Source organism: Neolamprologus multifasciatus, chromosome 12 (genome assembly GCF_963576455.1).
Source record: "Neolamprologus multifasciatus chromosome 12, fNeoMul1.2, whole genome shotgun sequence".
In the NCBI taxonomy this organism is placed as follows: domain Eukaryota; kingdom Metazoa; phylum Chordata; class Actinopteri; order Cichliformes; family Cichlidae; genus Neolamprologus; species Neolamprologus multifasciatus.
Genome location: NC_140450.1, coordinates 761422 through 786935, shown reverse-complemented (window position 1 = coordinate 786935; position 25514 = coordinate 761422). Strand labels below are relative to the sequence as shown.

The 25514-nt window shown below is 48.2% G+C and overlaps 2 protein-coding genes across 8 annotated transcripts in view; both read left to right on the top strand.

Moving 5' to 3' along the window:
* ogdha (oxoglutarate dehydrogenase a) overlaps window positions 1–2930 on the top strand; it is a 28636-nt gene extending 25706 nt beyond the window's left edge. For all 4 annotated transcript variants that reach the window (XM_085179716.1, XM_085179713.1, XM_085179714.1 and 1 more), the window contains 3 exons: window positions 1–81; window positions 240–394; window positions 476–2930. The exon at window positions 1–81 is cut by the window's left edge and continues 83 nt beyond it. In XM_085179716.1, coding sequence (XP_085035842.1) covers window positions 1–81; window positions 240–394; window positions 476–596 — 357 coding nt within the window. In that variant the 3' untranslated portion in view covers window positions 597–2930. The remainder of the gene's footprint in view (window positions 82–239; window positions 395–475) is intronic.
* A 5594-nt stretch (window positions 2931–8524) lies between these two features.
* On the top strand, window positions 8525–24701 carry LOC146506049 (zinc finger MIZ domain-containing protein 2-like). 4 transcript variants are annotated; one of them, XM_085179720.1, is made up of 21 exons: window positions 8525–10182; window positions 16477–16553; window positions 16801–16915; window positions 17291–17499; window positions 17692–17851; window positions 18142–18384; window positions 18474–18627; window positions 19008–19129; window positions 19215–19301; window positions 19597–19810; window positions 20128–20269; window positions 20489–20567; window positions 20711–20842; window positions 21149–21254; window positions 21438–21595; window positions 21710–21777; window positions 22154–22222; window positions 22315–22637; window positions 22717–22889; window positions 23206–23409; window positions 23652–24701. In XM_085179720.1, exons 2-21 carry the CDS (start codon window positions 16504–16506, stop codon window positions 23757–23759), a joined length of 2916 nt encoding a protein of 971 aa, XP_085035846.1. In that variant the 5' UTR covers window positions 8525–10182; window positions 16477–16503; the 3' UTR covers window positions 23760–24701. The 4 variants fall into 4 exon arrangements, with proteins under 4 accessions (XP_085035846.1, XP_085035844.1, XP_085035847.1 ...); XM_085179718.1 differs by having other exon boundaries at window positions 8526–10182; window positions 19212–19301; XM_085179721.1 differs by having other exon boundaries at window positions 8527–10182; window positions 19212–19301; window positions 19597–19786.
* Window positions 24702–25514: the final 813 nt, after the last annotated feature.

The window sequence follows — 25514 nt, the reverse complement described above, 5'->3', positions numbered from 1 at the left end:
GGAAAGGTTTACTACGAGCTGACCAAAGAGCGGAAGAGCAGAGGCCTGGAGGACACGGTGGCCATCAGCCGCATTGAGCAGGTACACGCATGCCACACGGAGACTTCTGATTGGCTGCAGCCAGGGGCTTACGGTGTCAGCTGACTCGTACTCTAAAGTAGCTTTAGTTACAGTCTTTAGGGAACTCGGCGGCAGCAGCTGGTGAACAGGCAGTAACGCCACGCCGTCTCTCCCCGCAGCTCTCCCCGTTCCCCTTCGACCAGGTGAAGGCGGAGACGGAGCGCTTCCCCAACGCCGACCTGGTCTGGTGTCAGGAGGAGCACAAGAACCAGGGTTACTACGACTACGTGAAGCCTCGCATCAGGACCACCACGCAGAAAGCCAAGCCCGTTTGGTAACCACCGTCACCGTCGTCATGATCAAACCGTCCGTCCACCACCGTGCAACCTCTGACCACACCCTCTCTGTGTTTCAGGTATGCTGGCAGAGACCCGGCAGCCGCTCCCGCCACAGGAAACAAAAACACTCACCTGATCGAGCTGCGGCGCTTCCTGGACACGGCCTTCCACCTGGACGTGTTCAGAGACCAGCAGTGATCACGTGACCTGCAGCACCTGGAATCAGCCCTCACCCGTCTCGCCTCCATTCACACTCACAACACACAGTCAGCCCTCTGTACGGCTGAGCACACCGCACAGCAGGAAGTCCATTCAGAAAATCACCGACCAGAACATCACAGCGGGAGGCGGAGCCTCAGATTCAAATTTAAACTTTATTCTCCTGGTTTGTGACGGACAGAAACATTCCCGTAATCATCAAAGACGAAACGAGCTGCCGTTTTTCTCTCTGAGCTGTCTTTGTCCATCAGACCTCACATTAACGTCACCATGACGCCGAGGGAAGCTAAAATCAGACAGATTCTCAATGGACTTCTGAACTGACGTCCAACTATTAGCACTTTAACGCATTCACACATATACACAGTCATCATCTGATCAGGTCTGAAACATTTGAGACTAAACCAATCAAAGTCTAAAAATAGCAACATTTTGGCAAAACAGCAGGTTTACACCACGGGCAACAAAAACGTTGGTCTTAAATTAGATATATTTTGAATGAAGTCTGGTGCTGTTCACGTCTTCAGATAGTAGCTGTTAGCATCGTTAGCACTTCCTATTTAAAAGCAATGGGAGTGCAGCTAGCTGCAGAGAGCAGGTTTTTTTCACCTTTCAGCAGGTGAGTTCGCTCATTACGGAAAGGCTGATGCGTTCAATGAAAGTGAAAGTCACAGCAAACAGATCTGCTCTCAAACAGCCGGTTCAGAAGTCCATTAAGAATTTTTAGCTTTTCCTCAGAGTCAGTGATGCATCCTGCTCGGCTGCTTCGGCACCAAATCAAGCTAAAAAAAAACTCGGAGAGGAAAACTGGAGCTTGTTATTAACATGTTGGTATTAAATTAGCCCACCTCGCTTTGCTGGCAGTGTCAGGGCTGAGGTCGCCTTCAGGCTCAGCTTCACCCAAACAGCGAGGCCGCTCAGCTTCAGCGTACTCTTGTCACCTGGGATAAAGTTTCAGACTTTTTTAAACCTTTTTAAACGTATTTAAAGCAGGAGGGTCTGAAACAGGAAGACAAAGGAAGCATCGTAACATTGATGAGAGTTCAGAGCGTTTCAGAGGTTTAACTCTGACATATTTGTTTGTGAACGTCTAAAAGAGTAAAATCTGCTCTTAAACTAAAGTTTGAAGTGTGGAAGGCGTCAGATTCATACGCAGAGTTTGAGTTACAGAGTTGGACCTGAGAGAAAAATAAACTGAACTACAGCATGAATAATAATATGCAGTCTTAAATTAGATGAATTCTCATTAGAGTCTGGTGCTGTTGTTCTGTTTTAGTGTGTGAACAGTTTGGCCAAAGAACAATGGTAGTTTACAGCTGTGTGATTTATTTATTCTAATAAAGTCCAACAGCAGGGAACACTGGGAATTCAAACAACACAAGAAAGCACATCTAAAATTGTAAGAATTTTGAATGAAGTCTGGTGCAGTCTGACGAGTGGCTCAGATTGCTTCTCAGTAACATTCGTCTTAAATTGGGTAAATTCTGAATGAAGTCTGGTGGGGTTGTTCAGGGTATTTTGTTGCAGAGATGTTTGGTGTGACGAGGCAATGTCACGACTCGATAGCTGTCCTTCGTCAAACAGTTGCTGCAGAAGTTTCTATTTCTGCAACTTTACAGGCAACAGCAACCTGCTTATGGCAACATGAAGGAATGATGCAGATTTGCTTTAGAAAAGGTTCATGTGAAGTTGAGCCTGAATGACCTTTGACCCCACTGTCCACACGGTCACTCTCCAGCTGTGATGACAGAACTCTTCATCCTCGTCCTCATCATCATCAGGATCCAGTCTTCTTCTTCTTCGCACAGAAATCCTGATGAGTTGCAGATATGTTTTTTGTTTATTTTTTTTAGCTTTTTAAAATGCTCGTTAGCATCATTTGCGCCCCCTGCTGGGGGGCGGGCTAGCTGGGAGAATCACTGCAGACAGCAGGTGGTGGTTTTTACCTGTCGGCAGACGTGTCCGTGTGTAATTAGAGGCAGCGCTTAACACTGAGATTTTATTGTCTTTTACTTTGAAGGGATCTTTGGGGAATGAGTCTGCGACACGAACTCAACCAAAAGCACTGCTGATGATTAATTTAACCCCTCGCTTCTGGCCCCGCCCCCTCCTCTCCGGCGAGCGTTCATCCCGTGCCAAAATGGATCGCAAGTGTCTCGTGTTTTTAGTGTGTTTGGCATCCGGCGAGCGGCAAAACGGTCGGCCGCTGGTGGCGTTCTGCGAGACAAAGAAAATGATTTATTTATTTTCATAAAGGGGAAGTTCTCTCATTATTTTGCTTCATTCAATAAAGAAATCTGTATGTACTGAGGAGCCCCGCCTCCTGTGCTTCCTCACTGCGCACGCTCATTTCACACCAGGTAACCTGCGGGGTCAAACCAACCTGTGACATCATTGTAAATCATATTTATTCATATATTCAGTGAAATCAAGTGAATGGACTTCAGACAGAAGAAGGAATTTAAATTGGGTCAGTTTTGAATGAAGTTTGGCACGGTTTGAAATTCTGGATAACTGAGCGAAATATTCTGTATTGGAAGTTCTTGATGCAAAATGTTTGTTGTTGTCTAAAAAAGGCAGGATTATAAATGAAGTCTGGCACTGCTCGGTCAGTGAGACTGAACCACATTTAAAATGAACCGTGGTGGGCTAAACCTAAGACGTGATAAAGTTACAGAACTCCCCATGACTACAGTATGGCGTTAAATCAGATTATTTTAAATGGATTGAGGTTCTGTTCGATCACATTTGATCTTCTGCTGAGGCATGACAGGAGGTTAAAGTTGTTTTCAGATTTATTGATTAATCAGAGTTTAGATTAATCAATCTAAACTCCCAATTATACTATTTCAAGCACTGGAGCCACTGACATTTTTTTTGATTAGTACATCATGAAAAACATCTGAAAATGGTGAAATTTTGAATGGACTCTGGTCGTTTTTTAATAATTCAGTTCAACACTTAATGACACGCTGCGTTTAAGCCAGGAATGTGTTTTTATTCCCAGAAGTCAAATGCAGATGCTTTACCTGATTTTACTGATATTTAACAAAAGGGGAAAAAAGTTGAATTTTATACCATTGGAAGGACCAGAGGATGAGTCTAAAAATGGTCAAAAATTCGATGAAGTTTGTTACTGTTTAGTGAAAGACTGTTGGCTTTAAATAATTCACTCTTATGCCAGAAATATGATTTTATTGCGTGAAGACGTTTATGGAGACGGAAGGTTCTGGAAGAAAAGTTTGGTAAGTGGACTTTTACTCGTATTTGATCTGATTCACATGCAGGAAGTTTGTCTGAAGGGCCAAAAACAGCGAACAAACTGGAACTAAACTGCTAATTTGGGTAAATTCTGATGAGATGAGATGAGATAGCCTTTATTTGTCAGTTGCAGGTCTTTTGCCCACAACCGAGATGACAGACCTTGCCGACTGTACATACAATACACAAACATCACATTGGGGAGACAGGTCAGGCTAGGTAGCGAGGAAAAAAAACATCGAAATGTGTAACACAAAAGGATAATACAGGAATGCACAGATATCAACACACCATAGCACAATAAACACAGACAAGCAACATGGGAAAGAGTTCCAGTGTGTACATCTGATCTGGGACCGCTGCAATCTTCGACTGCGCCTCCAACTGACCCGATGTCCACATCAGAGGGGAGGTAAGCGTTGGAGGTGGCGTTGGATCCGGGGTAGGGAGGGTGATGCGTCAGTGAGTGCTTATCAGTATCAGTACATGTATGTGTGTGCGTGTCGCTAGTTCAGCTGAGACAGTGTCCTTCGCCCTGCCAGGCTAAGTAAACAGTCTTCCAGCCAACCCAGGTGGCCTTGCATGGAATGGGAAGGAACAGACTAAACACAGTCGTTATCAGGGTGTTTTGTTCGGCTCCGGCCTTGTAGCTGGCGCCGAGAGGGTATCCACATGAAGTGATGTTATTTTTTTACTTTAGTGCGAACAGCTCATATGAATTTCAAAGCAGTTCTACAGTCCAACACTGGTCCCATTGGAGAGCCGCGAGCTTCGCCATACTTGCTTTCTGTGATGTTGTCATTTCTTGTGCTCAAGGAGCCAATTTCTGAGAACTCACGGCAGTGTGCCTCCCCGAGATGTCATCCAATTTTGCGCCCAGAGATGTTATTCCGGGCTAGCCCTTCCGAGATGTATCCAGTCTGCAGTCAGAGATCTTATTCTGAGTATTCACAGCAGCCGTAGCCTCTCCAAGATCTTATCCGTGGTGACTCAATGAGTCCATTTTGAGAAACTCACGCCTCTCCCATCGTTCCAATCCCAGCGGGCAGCCTTGTGGGGGTTTGAACAGCCGGTTCCGCTTTCTTAATTCTTCGATAAGTCAGGGCCAAGCCAGCTCCGATCCGCCAGAACCCTGTTACCATGGTTCCGAATAGGTAGATATCTTCAGCACTCAGGCTCACCCAAGCCCAAACTTCTCGTTGAGAAAGGGGTGTCAATTGCATTTAGGGACCAGTTGATCCAATCCATAATTCCTCTTTTAGGTTTTAGAGAACAGACTGTGAGAGAGTGTTCCAGGGAAAATACAAAAAAAACCCACGAGACTAGACAAGGACATAAGCAGGGAAGATAAGGGAGAGGAGAAAAGTGCGTCCGCCTCCTCCGAGAGCCAAAGAAGAATTCTGAATGAAGTCTGGTGCTGTTTGCTTGGTCAGGAGTTTGGAAATATTTGAGTCTTATTTATACTCAAAAGACAAACCTGAACAAGGTGAAAGTGCCATGGGCTGGTCAAAATGGTGCACGGCAGCATGTCAGGAACGTCAGTGGTTTCAGTTTTGGTCTCTCCCACGGTAGCTTTGCATAAGTTTGAATTCAAAACAAGCTGTTTTAGCTCCCCCCTCTTCGAGGCCAGCCTCATTCTCAGATGACCATTCAGATCAAAATCCAAATTTATTTTAAAATCACATTTCAAAACAAAGTTGATCAAAGAAACAAAAGGTTACACACAAATTGCAAAAACACAAGTGATGATATAACAGCCTGAATTCATAAGCTCTCACGACAAGTTCAAAGGCAAAGAATAAAAATGTGAACATGGAGCAGCGACTCGTTCTTAAGTGTAGTCTTTGGAACAGAGGAGTAGCTGGGCAGCAGATCTCTGTGACCTTGAAGGACATTTAAAGAAAACAATAAAATCGATCCTAAAAAGCACAGGAAGCCAGAATGGAGGAGGCATGCTACAGCTTACGGGTTCAGGTAAGAGGGCACCATGTTGGACTGAGTGAAAGGGAAGGCCTGATATTTACCAACGTAAAGGGCATAACAACAGTCGAGTGGAGCTGTAATGAAATAATGATAACTCTTACAATTATCTAAAGATGAGGGCTTGACCTTGGAAGTCTCAACAGGTAAAAACCTGATTTCACAACAGAATGAATCTGATTGTCTAGTGTTTGGTCAAAGTCCATTTTCACACAAAGGTCCAACTGCTGAAGCAACTGGGTCAAAGTATCACAACCTCAGCCTGACTGTCATAAAAGGTTTGGCCTTAATTCTTTACATTTTAATCAGTTGCCATCATTTCTTTTATGGAGCAAATAGATTTGGTAATCATCAGCACAGAAGTGAAATGAGATGATGTATCTTTCAGAAATGATCCTAGAGGGAGAGAAAACACTGGGCCCCAGAATGGAGCCTTGTGGGACTCCGTAGAGGAGCAGTGCTCAGCCTAAACCACTCTCGAGCTGCGCCCTCTCTGTGACATCATGCTGGTCCACAAGTAGAAAAAAATGATTTCAGTTCAGAGCAGTGTGCAGCCGGAGCTTTGATTTGAGGTGACTGTGCATACACTAATTGACACTCATCGCTGGGAAAGAGACAGAACCCGGAAATTGAAAATATTAAATATGGAAACATTAAAGTCATTAAGAACAAATCGCTGTCTACAAGGGAAAATGTAAAGCGTCATGAGCAGTGTTGGGCAAGTTACTTTGAAAAAGTAATTCAGTTACTAACAGAGATGGGCAGTAACGCGTTACTGTAATCTGATTACTTTTTTAAGTAACGAGTAAAGTAAGGGATTACTATTGCAAAAACGGTAATTAGATTACCGTTACTTTCCCGTAGGAACGCTGCGTTACTGCGTTACTAAAAACGTGATTTTTTTGCGAGAATGTCTCATGACAGTGACGTAAGCGAGTGCCACGTTCGTGACAACAGCTGTGTGCAGATCAACAATGGATCATATATCGAGTGCAGAGAGAGTATGAGCGTGCAGCGTTTAAAGCGTGGAAGTACTGACCTTACTTTGAGTTTGATTCCATAAAAAGTGACAAAAACATTAGTGTCCGTTGTGCGTGGGAAGAAAACTTCTTTTTACAGCGAAAAAAACCCTAAACTTCCAAACAAGCACCGAGTAGCTACGACGTAATGGGAAACTCACAGAGAAACTCGCGGATTCTTCCACTGACCGCTGCACACCTGCACCAGGGTAACCCTCCGCCTACCCCACTCCTGCTTTACAGGTGAAAATAGAGCAACAGGACCGCTAGTCTTTGACTTTATTTATTTTCTGCTGTGTTTTACTTGCATCTATTTGAAAGACTGAGTGTAAACACACAAAAAAAATATTTTATGTGCTGGAATGTGCAGAAAATAGGTTTAAATATTAAACAAATTTCTTCCAGTCAGAGAATGTTGCAGATAATTAAATTTTTGCTTGATGCATAAAGTTAAAATATTAAAACTAATAAAACAAGTTTTAAAAAGAGACTTTTCCATTTGATTACATTTTGTATGATGATTATGTAGAAAAAGTAGAATTGGGCTGAAAGATCTATCACTTTATCACCTATTCAGGTTGTTAATCGTGTTTTTAAAAAGTAACTAAGTAATTAATTACTTTTGAAAATAAGTAATCGGTAAAGTAACGGAATTACTTTTTTGGGGAAGTAATCAGTAATTAGTTACTTTTTTCAAGTAACTTGACCAACACTGGTTACTAGTTACTTCTTCGAAAAAGTAACTGAGTTGATTGATTGAATTTGATTAGAATAAGTTATATTTTTTACTGTAACAACGACAAACATGTTTAATGAATCATATTTCATAACAAATATCAATTGTCAATTTTAAAATCATACACACAAGCTTTGCAAACAAAGTTATTTGCAGCCATTTACCTTTTTTAAACAAGTTCTTCAAACTATTTACAGAACAATCAGCTGTTCTTCAATAAGATGTCACACAAATTATTTGTGCCACTCCAAAAACATAATTTCTGTCCACTATAAAGGAAACATCACAGCCTGATACCTGCAGGTCTGACAGCAGCAGGTGTATCACTGCTGTTTCTACCTGGAGACAGCAGTCGCCTCATTGTTCTGACACACAACACAAAACTATCCACAACACTACACACTAACTACACACTCCAAACATGCTAAACGTCCAAATCTCTCACATCTCAAAACTCTCTCTCGCTCTCTTTCTACTGTCTCTCTCTCGCCATCACTCCTAAAACTTCCCTCTCTTCCTAAACAACCAAATGTCATGTTGCCATATCATTTTTGATTGGTTGATGTGGTGCATTTTTCCACCAACACGAAAGGGCTGTTTTTGTTTTGCTTATATATCACCTTGTTGCTTTGTCATCTTGAAGTGGTCATGTGATTGGCTTACCACGACTACTTTATTCTTGCAATTGTTTTGACCCCTTAGCTACAGGTGTTGTGCCAGAAAGTGGTCGTCGGGCAGAAAGTGATTGCTCCGCTCATGGGAGCCTGCGCAGCTGCTTAGAGCTGTAGCGCCCAGAGTAAGCTGAACACAGCTTCAACCATCTGTTTGTTGAAAAATAGTAACGCCATCGCACTGCCTTTTCCTGTTAGTAACGGTAACGGCGTTGTAACGATAGAAATAGTAATTAGAAAAAAGTAACGCCGTTACTTGTAACGCCGTTATTCCCATTACTGCAGATAGCACGCTGCCCCCTGGTGGTGAATGTTTGTTACATAAGGAGCGAAATCTACCTAAGTACCTTCAAAGTGATCCACGTTAATTCAGTTCTCATTCCTTGCATCCATTTCGCTTTGTTTCCGTGTCTCACCTTGGGATGTGCCTCCCTGCAAATTCCTCAGAAGCATTTATCTCATTCTGCCAATCCTGATTGGCTGATGATCACAACGACCATGTTGGGCAGACATTCACCTTTAAATAGCCTGCGCTATTACATAGTCGTTTTTCAAGATAAGCAACTCTTCACGCTTCCGAGCATATCTCAGCTTTCTTTGGCTGAGATATGCTAGCTAAGCCTTCTTAGGCTAACTAGCTTAACTTTCCACAGCCAGGAGCGTTAGCGTTATTTCCCGTCACTGGGCACTAGCTACCTCTGCCCGTCTCTCCTATCTGCACGGTTTAGCACACCAGCTAACGCCGTTGTCCTTTGGCAAAGGCTAGCAAACCAGCTAACTTGCATCCCTCATCATTAGCATCCCAGCTAGTGAAGATGACATCTTTCCCTCACAGCAGAGGAAGCGTAGACTCCGAGAATGACTCTGTATACGTGGCAACAAAATCTCGAGGAAGGACACACTGGGTCTTCTCGTGTTGCCTCGGGCTGGAACATGCCCTGGTATTCTGAGGAATATGCTGGGAGGCGCATCCCATAGTGTGACATCTGCTACTCTGAGAACCGGGGTTACTGAAGTAACCTAAAGCTTTACGCTCCAGTGATATCTGCATTAGTACTTTTACTTCTGGGATGATTCAAAACTTTTATACCCAGTGGAGCTAGCTCACAGCATCTCGATGGCCCTTGGGGTTAGGTTCTAGTTTTATGTGTAGGAAGAAGGTCTCAGGTTCAAATCCCAGGGACAGGTGCAGAGTAAGCACACCAACATGAAGCTGAGGCTGTGTTTCAAATCAAGTTTGTGTTTTGCTCTTTACTTCATTTTAAAACCCTGATTCAGACACCACACCTGGGCACACCTGAGGACTGAAACTGTGAGATCTAAATGACTGTCTGCTTGCTGCTCCTCACTGTTCAACCACACAGGTGAGTCTCAAGGATTACATCCTCTCTCTCTCCTGTCTATGTGAACGTCTCTCTCTCTCTTTCCTGTCTGTGTGAACGGCTCTCTCTCTCCTGTCTGTGTGAACGTCTCTCTCTCTCTCTGTCTATGTGAACGTCTCTCTCTCTACTGTTTAACCTGATGGCCAGCAGCGATCAGTGATACAGACGAACCGAACTGTAGCGGCTCTGTAGAGCAGTTAAGCCCACTGGATCTGCTCTCTTCTCCCGTGTGAACCCTCCTGGATCTACGGGGTATGGTGTCACCTTCTGAAGCCGGACAATCGGACGCTGAGGCCGGCGGCAGGCAGCGCTAGCTGACCGAGCTGCGGGCTTTGAATTTCGGCCTCACTGTCAGGATTTTATCGGGACTTTTTTGCCGGATCTTCGGAGTATTACTGGGGGAATTGCCTGGCCGTGGACACTTCGGGAAGGTTCGGTTCTTAATGCCCCGGAGGCTCCGAGAAGAGCAGACTGCGGAGCCCCGGAACAGGGCTCGGACACCGGGGAAGTGCGAAGGTAGGGCAGGCTGCGGGGAGGAACCGTGTACCCGCTCTTAGTATACGTGTGTGTACGTGACAGGTGCGGGGCCTCGGGGACGGGGATTATCGATGACTAGATGAGTTTCGGGCTGATCGGTTTGCAGGTACACTACACCGAACACCAGGTGAGTGTTTTGTGTTGGAGGAAGAGGTTAGCATGTCGCTAGCTGTTAGCCTTGCAGCATTCCATTGTCACAGACAACATGCTAGCTGAGTAACAAGGATGGAAACGGTAAAAAAAAAATTCTGCCAAATTAAAAATATCGGAAGTCATCTGCGCCCTCATTCCGCATCCAATATAATAACAGTACTCAGTGAAATGAGCCCTGCTGTTTACACGCAGGGGACTGCTGTTGGTGTGTTAGCATGCTAATGCTAGCCAGTGGTGCTACTAGCTTTAGCCGGAGGAGCCCCACTTCCCGGCTGCTGTAGCAGGAGCTGCCTGCTAGTTAGCACGTTAGCATCAGCTCCCCCTCCTCCCCCTGGTTGCAACACCGCTAGGAATCTCAAAATGTCTTCTGACACTCATTTTGTTTCCATCTGTGCGGTCAGACGGAGGCAGCAGGCGGTGGCAGAGAAGTGTGACGGACACAGCACCGCCCGGCTCGGCACGACACAGCAACTTATATTAGACTTAACCCATTTATCAGGCGCATGCGTGGGCGGCGTGCACGCGGGCAGACTGAAGCCGATTTACAGCGTTTACTGTGGAAAAAACACATCACGGGCCGCTGTGACGGTGCACCAGTGACATGTTCACGAGCAGGGGACGCTGTTTAACCACAGCACTCTGATACTCCATCAGCCCAGCACGACACGGGCTCCAGTTCTCCTACACTGGTGGAGGAGAAGGTTTTAAACTTGCACCAACTGAGCTGCCTGCAGTTCTGCCAGCATCCAGCAGGGGCAGCATGGAGTCAGTCCCCATAGACTCCTGTGTTTAAACTTGGAGTAGAAACAAACATGTTTACGGCCGGATACACAAAGTGTTTGGTCTCATAACACCTGTACGGGGGAGCATGTTGTTACCACTCACCTGTTTAAGTTGTATTAAGCCTTAAAGGTTCTATTTTAGGGGCGTGGCCTCTTTGACTGACAGTTGGATGGTGACACCTGTAGTTGTAGCTTCACCTGAACTGGACCTCTGGGCCTGTTTGTGCTGGTGGAGCATGTATAATGACGTCATGTGGCCAATACCATGGCTGCTGTGAGGTCACTGAACTAACAGGCTGAGCTCCAAGTTTACTGAGTGAAACTCTGGGATTTTGTGTAATTAGCAGGTGTGTGTGTGTGTGTGTGTGTGTGTGTGTGTGTGTGGGAGCTGCTGATCGATACACATTTAACACATCTTTAAAAATTATTCGTGTTTAGCTTTAATCGTGATTTATCTCTGAGGTATGGGGCAGGTAGTGTGGAGCTCAGGTGAGTCAGCTGCTGGGAGGAACAGGTGTGCACACACAGGGTTATCTGATTGGTTGATGGACAGGTGCGGAGTTCAGGTGTTGGCAGACTTTAAACTTTCCACTCATGTGTAAATCATTTCCTTCTTCCTTTTTCGTCCTGCTTTCTGTTTACCTGTGAAACAACCTGCTTGTTGCCTCGAGCTGAGTCGTTTGTGCATGACACGCTTTGTGGGCGGAGCTGAACTGGTGGAATGCAGGACGCCGCCTGTCAGAAACCTTCACACCAAAGTCCACCTGCTAATCAGGGACATGCCCACTGAGGGTGACTGCAGGTGTGCAGGGACAGAAACACTCTTGTTTTCACTGAGGTGCAGTTTGTGTTCGTATCCTAGCAGCCAGAGTTCAGCAGGTGAGTGTGGCGACTGCAGCGGGCTGATCCACAGGTGAAACGTTTTCTACCCGAAACTCCTCAAACGTCAGGATCTAAACGTCAGGGTCGGCCCGTTGATGTGCCGCAGGTGTGTCTGTGGGTCAGAGGAACGAGGAGTCTTTTACCTTCTGACCGAACACCTGCCGTGTTCACGTCCGCTGCACCTGGGAGGATGTCCGCCTGGTTTCAGGTGACGCTGGTTGGTCGGGCACGTTGGCGGGCTCTCGGTGTCGCTGCGAATCAGGAAAGCGAACTTTAAATAAGAAGAAGATTCCTGATCTTTCAGACTTTAAAAGGTTAAATCTGTAAATAAATGAAACTGCGTCTGATTGGTGACGTGTGTTAGCACTTAGTCCCTATGGACCAATAAGCTCTTTACGCTACATCCACACACTGGTGATGGCAGCTACATTGTAGCCACGGCTGCCCAGCTGACAGAGGCGAGGCTGCTGGACACTGGCGCCACCGGGGCCTGTGTCCTTGGGCGTCTTGCCCAAGGACACAACGACCGACACTGTTCGAGCCGGGGCTCGAACCCGCAACCTTCCGACTACAAGGCGAACTCCCAACTCTTGAGCCACGATCGCCCCAGGAAGGAACGCCGCGTCCTGATGAACGCTGTGTTGTGGCGTGCGTGGAGTCAGCATACTCACAGCCATCAGATTAACGACCCGTTTGTGTTCTCAGGACGTTCCTGTTTCGCTCTCAGAGTCACGGCAGCTTTTTAATGTCAGTTTGTGAGCAGAGAAGAAGAGTTTGTGATGTCAGCAGCTCGTCATGTGACAGAGCGGTGTTTGAGTTTCCTCCTCTCTGACCTTGAAGCCTCGTCGAACCTCAGATTGTGACTCAGGTCACCCATCAGGCTGCTGCTTCCTGCTGATCTTACTGGATGTTTGAGACGAACTCTGGTCACCAGATCACGTGACGCTCTTGCCGACGCTCCTGCCGACGCTCCACTGCAGCGTTTCACGGTGTGAAACCTCCGCCTTCACACTACAAACACACCTGCAGCGGCGCTCCTCGTGGGAGGAGACTTGGATCCTTTTGGTTGTCGGCTGCATCCTGTGACTTCCTGTTGGAACGAGGCCTGGTTCTCAGGGCACAGCTGCTTCCACATCTGGATCAGTTCAGCTAAAAGCCTGACTTCATTCATCCAGAGCTGAAGGAAAACTCTGGGTTTCTGTTTCCTGGGCCAGTTACCGTGGTAACAGAGACTCTGTGACCCTAACCTGCTCGTTGGCAGGCGTTTCCTCTGACTCCTCCCCCTCCTGCTGCACCTGAACCAGCTGGTGGAGAAGAGCCACGACCCCCTGTGGAGTTTTGGGCTCCTGCAGGTAAACTCCAGCCAGGTGTTTCTACCTGCTGCACCTCTGCGTCTGGGAAATGACCCGGATCACACGCTGCGATCAGGAAGTAGAACACCTGAGGACAGAGGCGTGGCTTCCTCTGAGCCCGGCGAGCTTGTGATCAGAAAAAGGAAGTACAGTGGTCACTGGTTGTGATGTCGCTGCTACCAGTGTGGCTCAGTCAGCGCTCGCCATCAGGCCCCTCCCTCATGAATCAGGTGCTTTGAGGGCTGTGCAGCTCTGAGTGAAGGCAGAGAATCAGGTGGTCATGTGACTGTGTAGCTGAGTCACATGACCATCGCGCTCCTTCACGGCCTCGAGCGTCTGCTGGCCTCCTGAGCAGACGCACACAGGTGAGCTGCGTCACACTTCCTCCCTGACAGAGACTGAAGCTTTCATTGGAGGAGCTGCCCCACATACCTGCATCCTGTCTCCATCGCCTGTGTGGGCGGGGTCTGCACAGGTGATGATCTCTATGAACCAATGATCACACCGACTTGTTCCCTCTGCTCGTCCTGACCAGCTCTGCGTGACGCTCACAGACATCAGGACCACTGAAGCTGGTCCACAGGAGGACAGTCCACAGGAGGACAGTCCACAGGAGGACAGTCCACAGGAGGACACTTTCACTGGTTTTCAGACACTTTCTCTTTTCTTTCAGCTGCTTCTGAGAATCTGGTTCAGTGATTTGTGTTGGGTCAGCGAGGCAGCAGGAACCAGATATACCAAACCAGGTGTGTGTGTGTGTGTGTGTGTGCGTCCGTGCGTGCGTGCGTGTGTCTGCGCGCTCAGCGATATCGAGCAATGGGTGTTTCCTCCCGGTCTTTCCTCCGACCTCACAATCAGTCGGGTATAAAGCTTGACTTCCTGTTTCTTCTGAAATAGTTGATGGAAATCTTCCTCCTCTCCACGGCGACTCATTGAGAGGCAGAAACAAACATGTCTGCTCTTAAACTCATATTTCTGTTCCTTCTCAGTATCACTATATAATCACTGCCTCTGATCACTTCCCTTTGCCGTGTTCAGATCAATAGGAGGGTGATTAGCGGTCATATTTAATGCATAAGTTCCCTGCAGGGCATTCTGGGTATTGGAGTACTCACGATGATCACAGCGGGAGACTAAGGCTGTGTCCCAATTCAGGGTCTGCAGCCTTAGAGTCCACAAGGGCCACGTACTCAAAGACCGCTAAGGCCGCCGACTTAGGCTAGACCGTGAAATCGGTCTAGCCTAAGTCGCGCTCCTCAGGTTGCCTAGCAACCATGACACCAACTGCTGGAAATGTTTCAAACAGCTTTGATTGACAGAAATGAAGGAGAGAAAATGTTTTGTTCATCTGTTTGTTTGTTTTACACGAGCTTTGTGTGATTAGTTGAGTATCTGAGGCTGAAACCTCAGGACTGTAAACATGATTGTTGGGCTTCATGTCTGTGCTGAACAGTTATTTAAGATTAGCTAGTAAATAATAATCAGCTGATGTTGTTCATGAGACTAAAGTCATCTCACTGTGGTAATGTAAATATAATATGGACAATATTATATGTAGGGCTCGCAAAATTTCAAAATCTCTGGTAGCCCTTCGGGCAGGCATTCTTCAGTTTTTGGTAGCCCAAAATAAATTTAAGTAGCCCAAATAAAAAAGAGCATTTTTTATGTTTTTGTTTCAATATTGTAACGGAAACAAAAATTAATCAAAAAATTGTTAAAATACAAATCACAACATTGTATAAAAATTACAACCATCAACTCAAATACTTGGTTCTGATTGAACAGAAATTTCTATGAACTGTGTAGAACATGAATCTGTGTCAGATCCTCAATCTGACATTTCCACTGGAGTCGAGGACATTTGCTTTTTGAAGTTTGCAAAGACTGCTACATTTGGCCAAAGGTAGTTCACTCTTTGCAACATAGTAGCTGTTCTAAACAGATTTTCAGGAGTTCTTGTTGTGCTTGGTTTATTTTTAGTATGTTTTATGCATTTCTTGCATTTCTCATGGGTTCTGATGGGGTCTTTCTTAAAATGACTGGTCCCAGTAACAAAGGCGCTTGTCGACTCAGAAATCGAATGAAACTCACAACACACCTGGCAGAACATCGTGTTATTTAGCTCGTCATATTCCAGCTATTTATATTTCCTGTCACCTTAAATCTTCACTCAAAGACAAGTATCTGTGACAGTGCATATAGATGTTTTATATATATAAGAGACAAATATTGTTCATTTAATATGTTGGCATTACTAAATTTGACTCAATGCTTACATACATGTGTAAAAAGGAAAATGTAGGAGCTGTGATAACTGTGTCTGATAGAATGAAGAGTAGACTGATATATGAAATATTCCTTTATTGGGAGAGAAAATCAGACCATGTCATAACTGCTTTAAGTCACACAGAATAGATATCAGAGCCTTAAACAGGCTGACTTCTGCTAAATGGGTCAAACTGGGCAGAAAGTCTACAAACACATAACATCCTTATAGAATATGATGTAACACTATAGATCAACTTAGCTCAGAATATATAAAGCATATAAACAATTACAGCAATATGATGCAACAAACACAGCAGTGCTACTGATCCAAAATACTCAAAGCTTCATAGAACTGAAACAAACATTTATTTTTAGCTCCATTCTGCTGATCTTCATTATTAAACATTCGCACATAAATAAGTGACATAATATTCAGTACTTACTTTTAAAAGTTTACTTTGCAGCCGCCCTGCTTCAGCCGTCCACTGTTTTTGTTTTTTTTTGCCAAAATTATCCACACCCACCGCCGCGCTATGAAATCTGGGATATGTTGGGCCATAAAGGATACACCGACCCATCCTTAAAGTTCAGGGAAACGAAGGACGCCTTTGAATCGTTGCGTCGCTGTGACGTAATCAGCCTTTAAGGCTGCAGACCCTGAATAGGGATACAACCGGTGCATGCAGGTTTCTTTAAACGGGAGGATTTTTGAATGGACTTTGGTGAAGAAAACTCAGCGCAGCGTCATGGTCTGTGTGCAGAGAGACTGATGGGAAATGTAGTTTGCACCAAAGTCTGAATCAGCTGATTGGAGACGATGTCTGTCTGTCTTTCAGAACGCTGTCTGATTGACTCCGCCCACCATGAACCCTCTAAACCAGATGAAGGCTGGACTAGCCAACAACCCACACAGGTACACACACACACACACACACACAGCTGTCATCTTTACTTTTACTCTAATATTTTTGTCCTGAAACAGTCGAGTCAGATTTCAGTGGATTCACTTGAATTTGACTCTGTTCCCAAAAATCTACAAAATAAACTGACAAAAGGTTTTCAGCTCATAATTATACACATTTATATTTATATATAATAAATATTTGCGCTGCTGTGTAAGAGTGCATAATTGTTTTACTCATGGACCCGCCCCCCCACAGTGACGGCTCGTACCCCTACGACCCCTCCAGCTGGCAGCAGCCCACCAATCAGCCCACAGGATCGCTCTCCGTGGTCACAACTGTCTGGGGAGTCACCAACCCCTCGGCCAGCCAGGTATGACATCACCAAGCAGAAGGATGTGACATTATCGATCATTTGTGGGGCGATCGTGGCTCAAGAGTGGGACACATCTTGTAATCGGAAGGTTGCCGGTTCGAGCCCCGGCTCCGACAGTCTCGGTCGTTGTGTCCTTGGGTGAGACACTTCACCCGTTGCCTATTGGTGGTGGTCAGAGGGCCCGGTGGCGCCAGTGTCCGGCAGCCTCGCCTCTGTCAGTGCGCCCCAGGGTGGCTGTGGCTACAACGTAGCTGCCATCACCAGTGTGAATGTGTGGATGTGTAAAGCGCTGTACAGATACAGGCCATTTACCATTTTTACTCACTCAACGTCACTTCCTGTCTGATGAATGTTTACTTCTGTTCTCATCAGGGTCTTGGTGGAGGCGTGATGGGGCCCGGGGCCAACCCAGGCGGGGGTCCCATGATGCAGGGCCCCGGGGGGTCGGGCATGGCCGGCGGGCCCGGAGGCTACATGGGCCAGCAGGGCTATGGAGAGCCCAGCAAAGGCTACATGACCCAGGGCATGTACGGCCGTACGGGCGGGGCCTACACAGGAGGACCGGGCGGGTACACGGGGAGGTGGGTGTCTGCTTCAGCGTCACGTCGTAGCCAACGGTAGCATCAGAAACTGACCTGCTGCTCCGGTTTCTGTCCTGAGGGTGGATGCTTGGGTGCAGCTCGCTAAGCTCCGCCCTCTCATCCAGATATCGAGGGGTCTTATCTGTCCCACGTCAGGTGGTCGGTGATGTCAGTGATGTCGTTTGTTTGCAGCTATCCGTCGAACCCCGGAGGCTCCCGAGGCTCCGCTGACTTCACTCAGGCTGCCGCCGCCGCCGCCGTTGCTGCTGCTGCTGCCACGGCAACCGCCACTGCTACAGCAACCGTCGCCGCCATCCAGGAGAAACAAAACCAGGAGATGAACTATGGACAGGTGAGCAGAAGCATGAGGTCACTGGGGCGCCTGGGTTAGAGCTCCCTCTGCTGGTCCACTCGTGCAGGTGAATGAACAGAAAAACGCTGTGGGAGGTGGAGGTGTGTTTGGTGACGGGGTCGAGTTTAAACCTGAGGGCGGTGCTGGCGTCCCCGGAGCACGACGCCTCCAGCACAGTCCAGATTGGTCTCGCTGTCGGCAGACGAGCATTTCCTCGCTTTTAGCCGAACTTGTGCTGAGGACACCTGTTTGATGACATCACTGATAAATTTGTTGTGGTTGTTTCCCAGATGGGTGGTCCAGCCTACAATAACCAGTTCATGGCCCACTCCGGCCCCCGCGGCCCTCCTGGCATGGCTCCTGGAGGTATGGGCCCAGGTCCAGGCCCCGCCAGAGGTCCCCCTTCAATGGGCCCCATGTACGGACCAGGAGGGGGCCCGCAGAGGGTCCCCCAGCACCCAAACTACGGCCCTGGACCGCAGCAGGGACACCTGAGGCCCCCGCAGGGCCTCAAACGACCATACAGCTCAGAGGTGAGGCTCAGGAGTCCGTGCTGCTGACCCTCAGGTTACTGTGTCAGTGAGTGAATTCACACCTGTGTCCACGCCTTTCCCGCCCTCAGTCCTTCCCGGGAATGTCCCAGCAGTACGGCGTTCCCGTCGGTTCAAGTGTGAATGTCATGCCGGGTCCCGGAGGTGGCGGTGGATCCATGCCTGGTTCATCTGGAGGCGGTCACGGTGGCCCCTACTCGGGCCCCAACATGCAGTACCACCCAGGTAGGACGCTGTTAGTCTCACAGGTCGTTCTAACGAGAACCCAGCCCTGCCAGTCCTGACAGGACAGGAAGTGACCTCAGCCTGGTCAGGTTTGTAAGGCTGGTCTGACGACAGGTGAGGACAGTCGGTCTGAGGTGTGCAGGTGGGTCCTCGTACCTGCCCACGCCACAGCTGGAGCAGAACGGCCTGTTTGTTTTCTTTGGTTTTACATGATTCCTGAAGTTTAACGTCACGACGCCATCAAACAGGATCAACTGCACCTGCAGGTGGTGTGAGGTGGTGTGAGGTGGTGTGAGGTGGAGGTTTCACCACAGCTGATGATGGCACACAGACCTCGTGTTCTGATGATTCAGGTGTGCTTTCTCCTCGTCTCCCTGCAGGTCCCGCTGGTCCAGGTCCCGCCCCGCCACGGTCTGGCTCCTCCCCCTCCTATCAGAGCCATAAAATGCCCCTCCCACCTCAGTACCCTCCCTCTGGGCCCCCCAGTTCGCAGTACTACAAGGTGAGCAGCTATACGGTGTTGTTGGAGCGATGGAGTCCTGAACGCTGTCACCTGTTGATTAACAGCTGATTGGTTTGTGCAGCAGGACCAGTTTAACGGGCAGAGCGGCTTAAACACTCTGACAGCAGGGGGCGCCGCAGGAGTGTACAACTCCTTCAACCAGCCATCAGGGGTAAGGAGAGCGCACACACGTGTGTGTGTCTGTTCGTTGTGAGTGTTTGGCTGATTTGGCTCCTCCCTCTTTAACACAGCTTTCTTCTTATTAGCTGCCCCTCCTTAATAATGAGTGGGCGGGGCTTTTATCCCCGCCTCTGTGACGTCATATAGACCCCTGTGTTAACCTGAGTGTTGGTGCACACACATGATCAGAAACACACAGAGCAGGAGACATGTGACAGGAAGTGAGGGCGCACATGCTGAAATAAAGTTTTTGTGTTTTCTGTCGTCTCTCCGGCGCCGTCTGTTAGCCGGGGCGAGGGTTGCCAGGTTACCCCTCTTCTCCGGTTCCGGGAAACCCAACACCTCCCGTCACCCCCAGCAGCTCCATGGCTCCGCCCTACATGTCGCCTGGCAACGGTGACGTCAAGCCGACGCCTTCTCCCTTCCTGCCTGACATCAAACCCAACATAGCTGGCCTGGCCCCTCCCCCGCCGACAGGTGCACACAATCATGGATCACATGGTATCAATACGACTGATGATCAGAGTAATCTGAATATGTTAAATATGTAAGAAGTCTGATTATATTTTAGAACCAGCTGCTTGAGTCAAACTGAGGTCATGAATGAAATGAAACATTCTGATTGGTCCACCATGATAAACAGATCAACATCATTTGGTTTCATATCAATAATCAATCAATAATGTTTCATGATCAGTCACATCTTCAGATTATCAGGAAAATGTTCCAAATTTTGTTTGTGAAATAATCTGATTATTTTTTTCCCACTGATTCGAAGTCAATGTGCAGGCGTGTGACCGATGACTTCCTGTTTACAGGTAACCCTAGCGACGACCTGCGGCTGACCTTCCCAGTGAGAGATGGCGTGGTCCTGGAGCCCTTCAGATTAGAGCACAACCTGGCCGTCAGCAACCACGTCTTCCAGCTGAGAGAGTCCGTCTACAAAACACTCATCATGAGGTGCACACACACACACAGACACACACACAGACACACACAGACACAGACACAGACACACACACACACACACACACACACACACACACACAGACACACACACACCTTCATTTTAAAGGTGTATCAGTAACTGCTTCCTTCAGAGAGCTTATTTATTTTCTGTGTGTGTGTTTGTCTGTGTGTGTGTGCGTGTGTGTCTGTGTGTGTGCGTGTGTGTGTCAGGCCTGACCTGGAGCTCCAGTTTAAGTGTTACCACCACGAGGATCGACAGATGAACACCAACTGGCCCGCCTCTGTCCAGGTGTGACCTCCTCACAGCTTCACCTTTGTGTTGATGAGTTTGGAGAAAACGGAGAATATTTCCACCGTGTGCTCCACGGTGACGTCCTCAAAGGTCAAAGGTTAATGAACACGATCACTAAGCTGCTCCTTCGTCCTCCTCAGGTGAGCGTGAACGCGACTCCTCTCACCATCGAGCGAGGCGACAACAAAACTTCCCATAAACCTTTGTACCTGAAACACGTGTGTCAGCCGGGCAGGAACACCATCCAGATCACCGTCACCGCCTGCTGCTGCGTAAGGACACACACGCACACGCACACACACACACACACACACACACTCACGCACACGCACACAGACACAGACACACTGAAAGAAGAAATGAAATAAAAATAAAATTATTTTTAATAACAAAAGAGATGAAATGTTATTTCTGTTCCAGCATGAAGAGAAATAACTCGGTAAACATCTACAGAGTGAAACTCGTTAATCTGACGTCTGTGTGTGCGTGTGTGTGTGTCTGTGTCTGTGTGTGCGTGTGTGTGTCTGTGTCTGTGTGTGCGTGTGTCTGTGTGTGTGTGTGTGTGTGTGCGTCCTCAGTCTCACCTGTTCGTCCTCCAGCTGGTTCACCGTCCGTCGGTGCGATCGGTGCTGCAGGGACTGATGAAGAAGAGGCTGCTTCCTGCAGAGCTCTGCGTCACCAAGAGTGAGACACCCCCCCCCCCCCCCCAAATGAATAATATTTAGTGATGATGTCATCACTCGTTGCTGTCTTGCTGTAAAATGGCGGCAGAGGTGGGCGTGTTCTGCGGGTCAGCAGCTGAACTCTGACCCCAGGCTCAACTTCCTGCCTTGATGTTTTTTCATTTCCTGTCTCTGCGTCTCTCAGTAAAGAGGAACTTCAGCAGCGGCTCCATCCCCGGGACGCCCGGGTTAAACGGAGAGGACGGCGTGGAGCAGACCGCCATCAGGGTCTCGCTAAAGTGTCCCATCACGTTCCGACGCATCCAGCTGCCCGCCAGAGGCCACGACTGCAGACACATACAGGTCAGAGTGGCAGCCAATCACAGCGCTCCACGTCGATGGGCATTACAGGAAGTGCAGGTTTGGAAAATTGCAGCTTCCTGTTCAAATCTGACCGACGCCCCTTTTTTCTCTCAGTGTTTCGATCTGGAGTCGTACCTGCAACTGAACTGTGAGAGAGGAACATGGAGGTGTCCTGTGTGCAAGTACGACACACACACACACACAGACACACACACACACACACAGACACAGACACACAGACACACAGACACACACAGACACAGACACAGACACACACAGACACACACAGACACAGACACACACAGACACACACAGACACACACACACACAAAGACACAGAGACACACACAGACACACACAGACACACAGACACACACACACACAGACACACACACACACACAGACACACACACAGACAAACAAAGACACACACACAGACACACACAGACACACACCTCAGGCAGAATGTTTGGTGTCAGTTTTTTACCGGAACTACTTTCTGCTGAAGAAATAGTCCTCTGTTCCCGCTGCAGGTCTAACACGTGTGTGTGTTTGCAGTAAGACGGCTCTGTTGGAGGGTCTGGAGGTGGACCAGTACATGCTGGGAATCCTGATCTACGTGCAGAAGTGAGACCCTTTTGTTGTTCAGTGACTTCCTGTTTTCCTCGCCGCTCCGGCTGCTCTGAAATGAAAACTGATTTAAAACGTGTTCGCTTCAGCTCGGAGTACGAGGAGATCACCATCGACCCCGTGTGCAGCTGGAAGCCCGTCCCTGTGAAGCCCGACCTCCACGTGAAGGAGGAGCCCGACGGCCCCGTGCTGAAGCGTTGCCGGACGCTCAGCCCCAGTCACATGGTCATGCCCAACGTCATGGAGATGATCGCCTCACTCGGCCCAACCCCTTCCTCCTCCTCGTCCTCCTCCACCTCGGCGGTTCCCCCCTCCTCTTCCTCCTCGTCCCCGATGCCCTACCCCTCCCTGCCCGGGGGCGGTGGCGGCGGCAACAGCAGCACGACGCCCGAGTATCCCGGACCCGGATCAGGTAGGATGCTCGACCTCACAGTGGCGAGTCGATCACTTCCTGTGCTGGTCACGTGTATTAATCCGCCTCTCTTCCTCAGCTCCGTCCTTCCCCACGCTGTCGGCTCCCTTCTCCGACTTCAGCGGTCCGGGGACGCCCAGCATCGGCGGCGACTTCTCCTCGCCCGGCCCCCCGCCCCTGTCCTACCAGTCGGAGCTCTCCAGCGCCCTCCTCACCCCTGACAAACCCCCCCCTCACCCGCTGGCTGGACAGGTACATCATCATCATCATCACTGCTTTAGATTTGTTCTGACAACAAACACAACCTCCTCTTCTCCAAAAGTTGATTCTGTTCATCTGGACGTAGCGTTTTGTGTCTCCTTCCTTCCTTCCTTGTGCTCTGACTTGTTTCCTTTCACTGTTTTCCTCTTATCTCCTTTCCTTTCTTCCATACTTCCTTCCACCCTCCTTAAATCTTTCCTTTCTCATCTCCTTTTTCCTTCCCTCCTCTCCCCTCTCTTTACTCTCGTCTTCTTCCTTCCTCTCTTTCTTCCTCCTTTCCTTCCCCCCTTGTGTCCTTCCCTATCAGATGCCGGGCTCAGGCCGTATGGACTCAACTTCCCATGGTGCTCCTCTCCAGCAGCACCAGCAGCAGTTGCAGGGTCTCCATGGCAACTCGCAAATGGGGGGTGGCAACCAGATGATGCAGCGTAGCAACCAGAATCCCCGTCTCCAAGGCGACGGCTCCTTTGGACTCGGGGGCTCGGCGGATGTTCCGGAAACTTCTCTTGACGTGAGTAGAAACAGACTCTACTGAGCTTCTAATGTGAGTAAAGAACAAGAATGTGCTGGACAAAGGTGTTGTGATAAATGTCGTCGTCACAGCGATGAACAACACGACTTTAATAAATAAACGTTGTGATAAAACCAGAATAACGTCGGTCAAACGAGCGTCACGCAGTAACCGCTGTGTGAACTGAAGCGTGGGCGGGCCGGCGCCGAGTCTAACGCTGGTTGTCCTCGTTGCTCCTGCAGTTGCTTCCTGAGTTGACCAACCCGGACGAGTTGCTGTCCTACCTCGGCCCTCCGGACCTGCCGAGCAACAACAACGACGACCTGCTGTCGCTGTTTGAGAACAACTGAAGCGCTCGCACGGCTCCGGGGTCGGCCACGCCGAGACGTCACGGCAACATCCGAACTTATTTTTTATCCTCGGCGCCAACATGGCACCGTCTGCACAGGAAGGGGCGGACCGTGAGGAGGAAGGAAAACAAAATGGCGACTTTTGAATCTAAAAAATCTCTTTGATGTGTGATTATGATCTTCATGGTAACTTTATTTTATTGTTTTTAATTGTGTTTCGATGCTTCATCCTTCATTCCTTGTCAGTTCAAAGAGGCGCCACAGCGCTGCTTTCACGTACCTGCCCCGCCCACAGCGATGTCACCCAGTCGCTCTTCGTGTAACAGCACAACACTGACATCTGATTGGCTGTCGGTGTTTTGGCTCAGCCCGTGATTCAGGTGATTCCAGTGCGGCGGCGTGCAGTACACAAAGGTGCGGCTGGCGTCCTTTGCGGTTCCAGTTGGTGGGTGTGGGTGTGAAAGCCGTGAAGGCAGCACTGTGGCGCGTCACAGCCGGGAGTTTCGGTGCAAAGATGGCTGCAGACGAGCTGTAAGCGGCGTCTTTTCCCACGGACACGCTTTCCTTTCTCACTGGAGATGCTGAGGGGTCCACGCCCGGCCCCGGCGTGCGACACGGACCTCCCGATGACCAATCAGAGAGAGGCGACACGGGCGGCTGTAGCTGCTCAGCCTCCTCCCCTCATGTTATGAGGGTTTTTTGTAAGCGGGCTGGTTGACCTTTGACCTGGCCGCGGTCTGCACATGTAGCTTACTCACATCTGGGCTGAAGCTGCAGTGACAAACGCTGGTTCATCTTCATCATCCTCATCATCCTGTGTTGTTGTATAGTGACTTAGAGTCCAACAGTTGTGGTGTCTCCATGGAAACCTGTACACGATGATTCAGTAACGATGCTCATAACATAAAGTTTGTAATTTAATAAACAGACACTGGAAAGACACGCAGAGGCTGCGGCGCTTTCATCACGGCGAAGAGCCCGAGGTCTTCATCGGGCATCGACGTCCACACCGCTCATTACTCGCGCTGAAACGAGTCCCCGTGAATAAAACGGGAAACGTCACAGATTTAATGTGACAGTAAGAAACAGGCTGGTGTTTGATCGACGACACGTTCGGTCAGAGAAACGTTCAAAACGGCATCTCCTTAAATTTGCACATTTCTGAATGAAGTCTGGCACGTTTTTCTCACAGGTTAGATTTTGTTGCTGAGGACATGAATCGCAAAGTAGATTCCACATCCACTTTATTCAGTTTAACATTCAAACCTCTGTGTTCAGTAAACTGTAATCTGGAATATTGTCGATATTATGTTATCAATTAAATCAAGACTAATGGAAAGAAAGACGATCTAAAAATCAAACTTTGAATGGAGTCTGGTGTTGGTGGGTGCACCTGCTTTAGCCTCCAACATTTCAGTTTTATAATAAATCATCTTCACGGTTGGTTCAAAAGCAGAATTAATCCAGTCAGGATCATGTTCTGAAATCTGGTTGTTCAAAGGTTTTTTTTAGTCCTAGACTATGGATTAGTAAGGATTAACCAATCCCAGGGCTAGAGACTGGATTACACAGGAAAAGTAATAATAGCCAAAAAACTAGAGGTGATAAACAGTGAAGAGAATGACACACTGCACCTTTAATATCATGACCTGAGGAAGGTAAACATGGCTGTGGATAAAAGGATGAATTCTCTGATAATGGAACAGCCGTTAATTCAGTGAAGCTTCATTGATATTGTGAGTTTTGGCGCCCCCT

Excerpts from the sequence above, each read along its gene's own strand:
- LOC146506049 (XM_085179718.1), top strand. The coding sequence starts at position 16,504 with ATGAACCCTCTAAACCAGATGAAGGCTGGACTAGCCAACAACCCACAC. Across the intron at positions 16,554-16,800 it reads CTAGCCAACAACCCACACAG|TGACGGCTCGTACCCCTACG; the intron begins GTACACACACAC and ends GCCCCCCCACAG. Across the intron at positions 21,778-22,153 it reads TGGAGGTGTCCTGTGTGCAA|TAAGACGGCTCTGTTGGAGG; the intron begins GTACGACACACA and ends GTGTGTTTGCAG.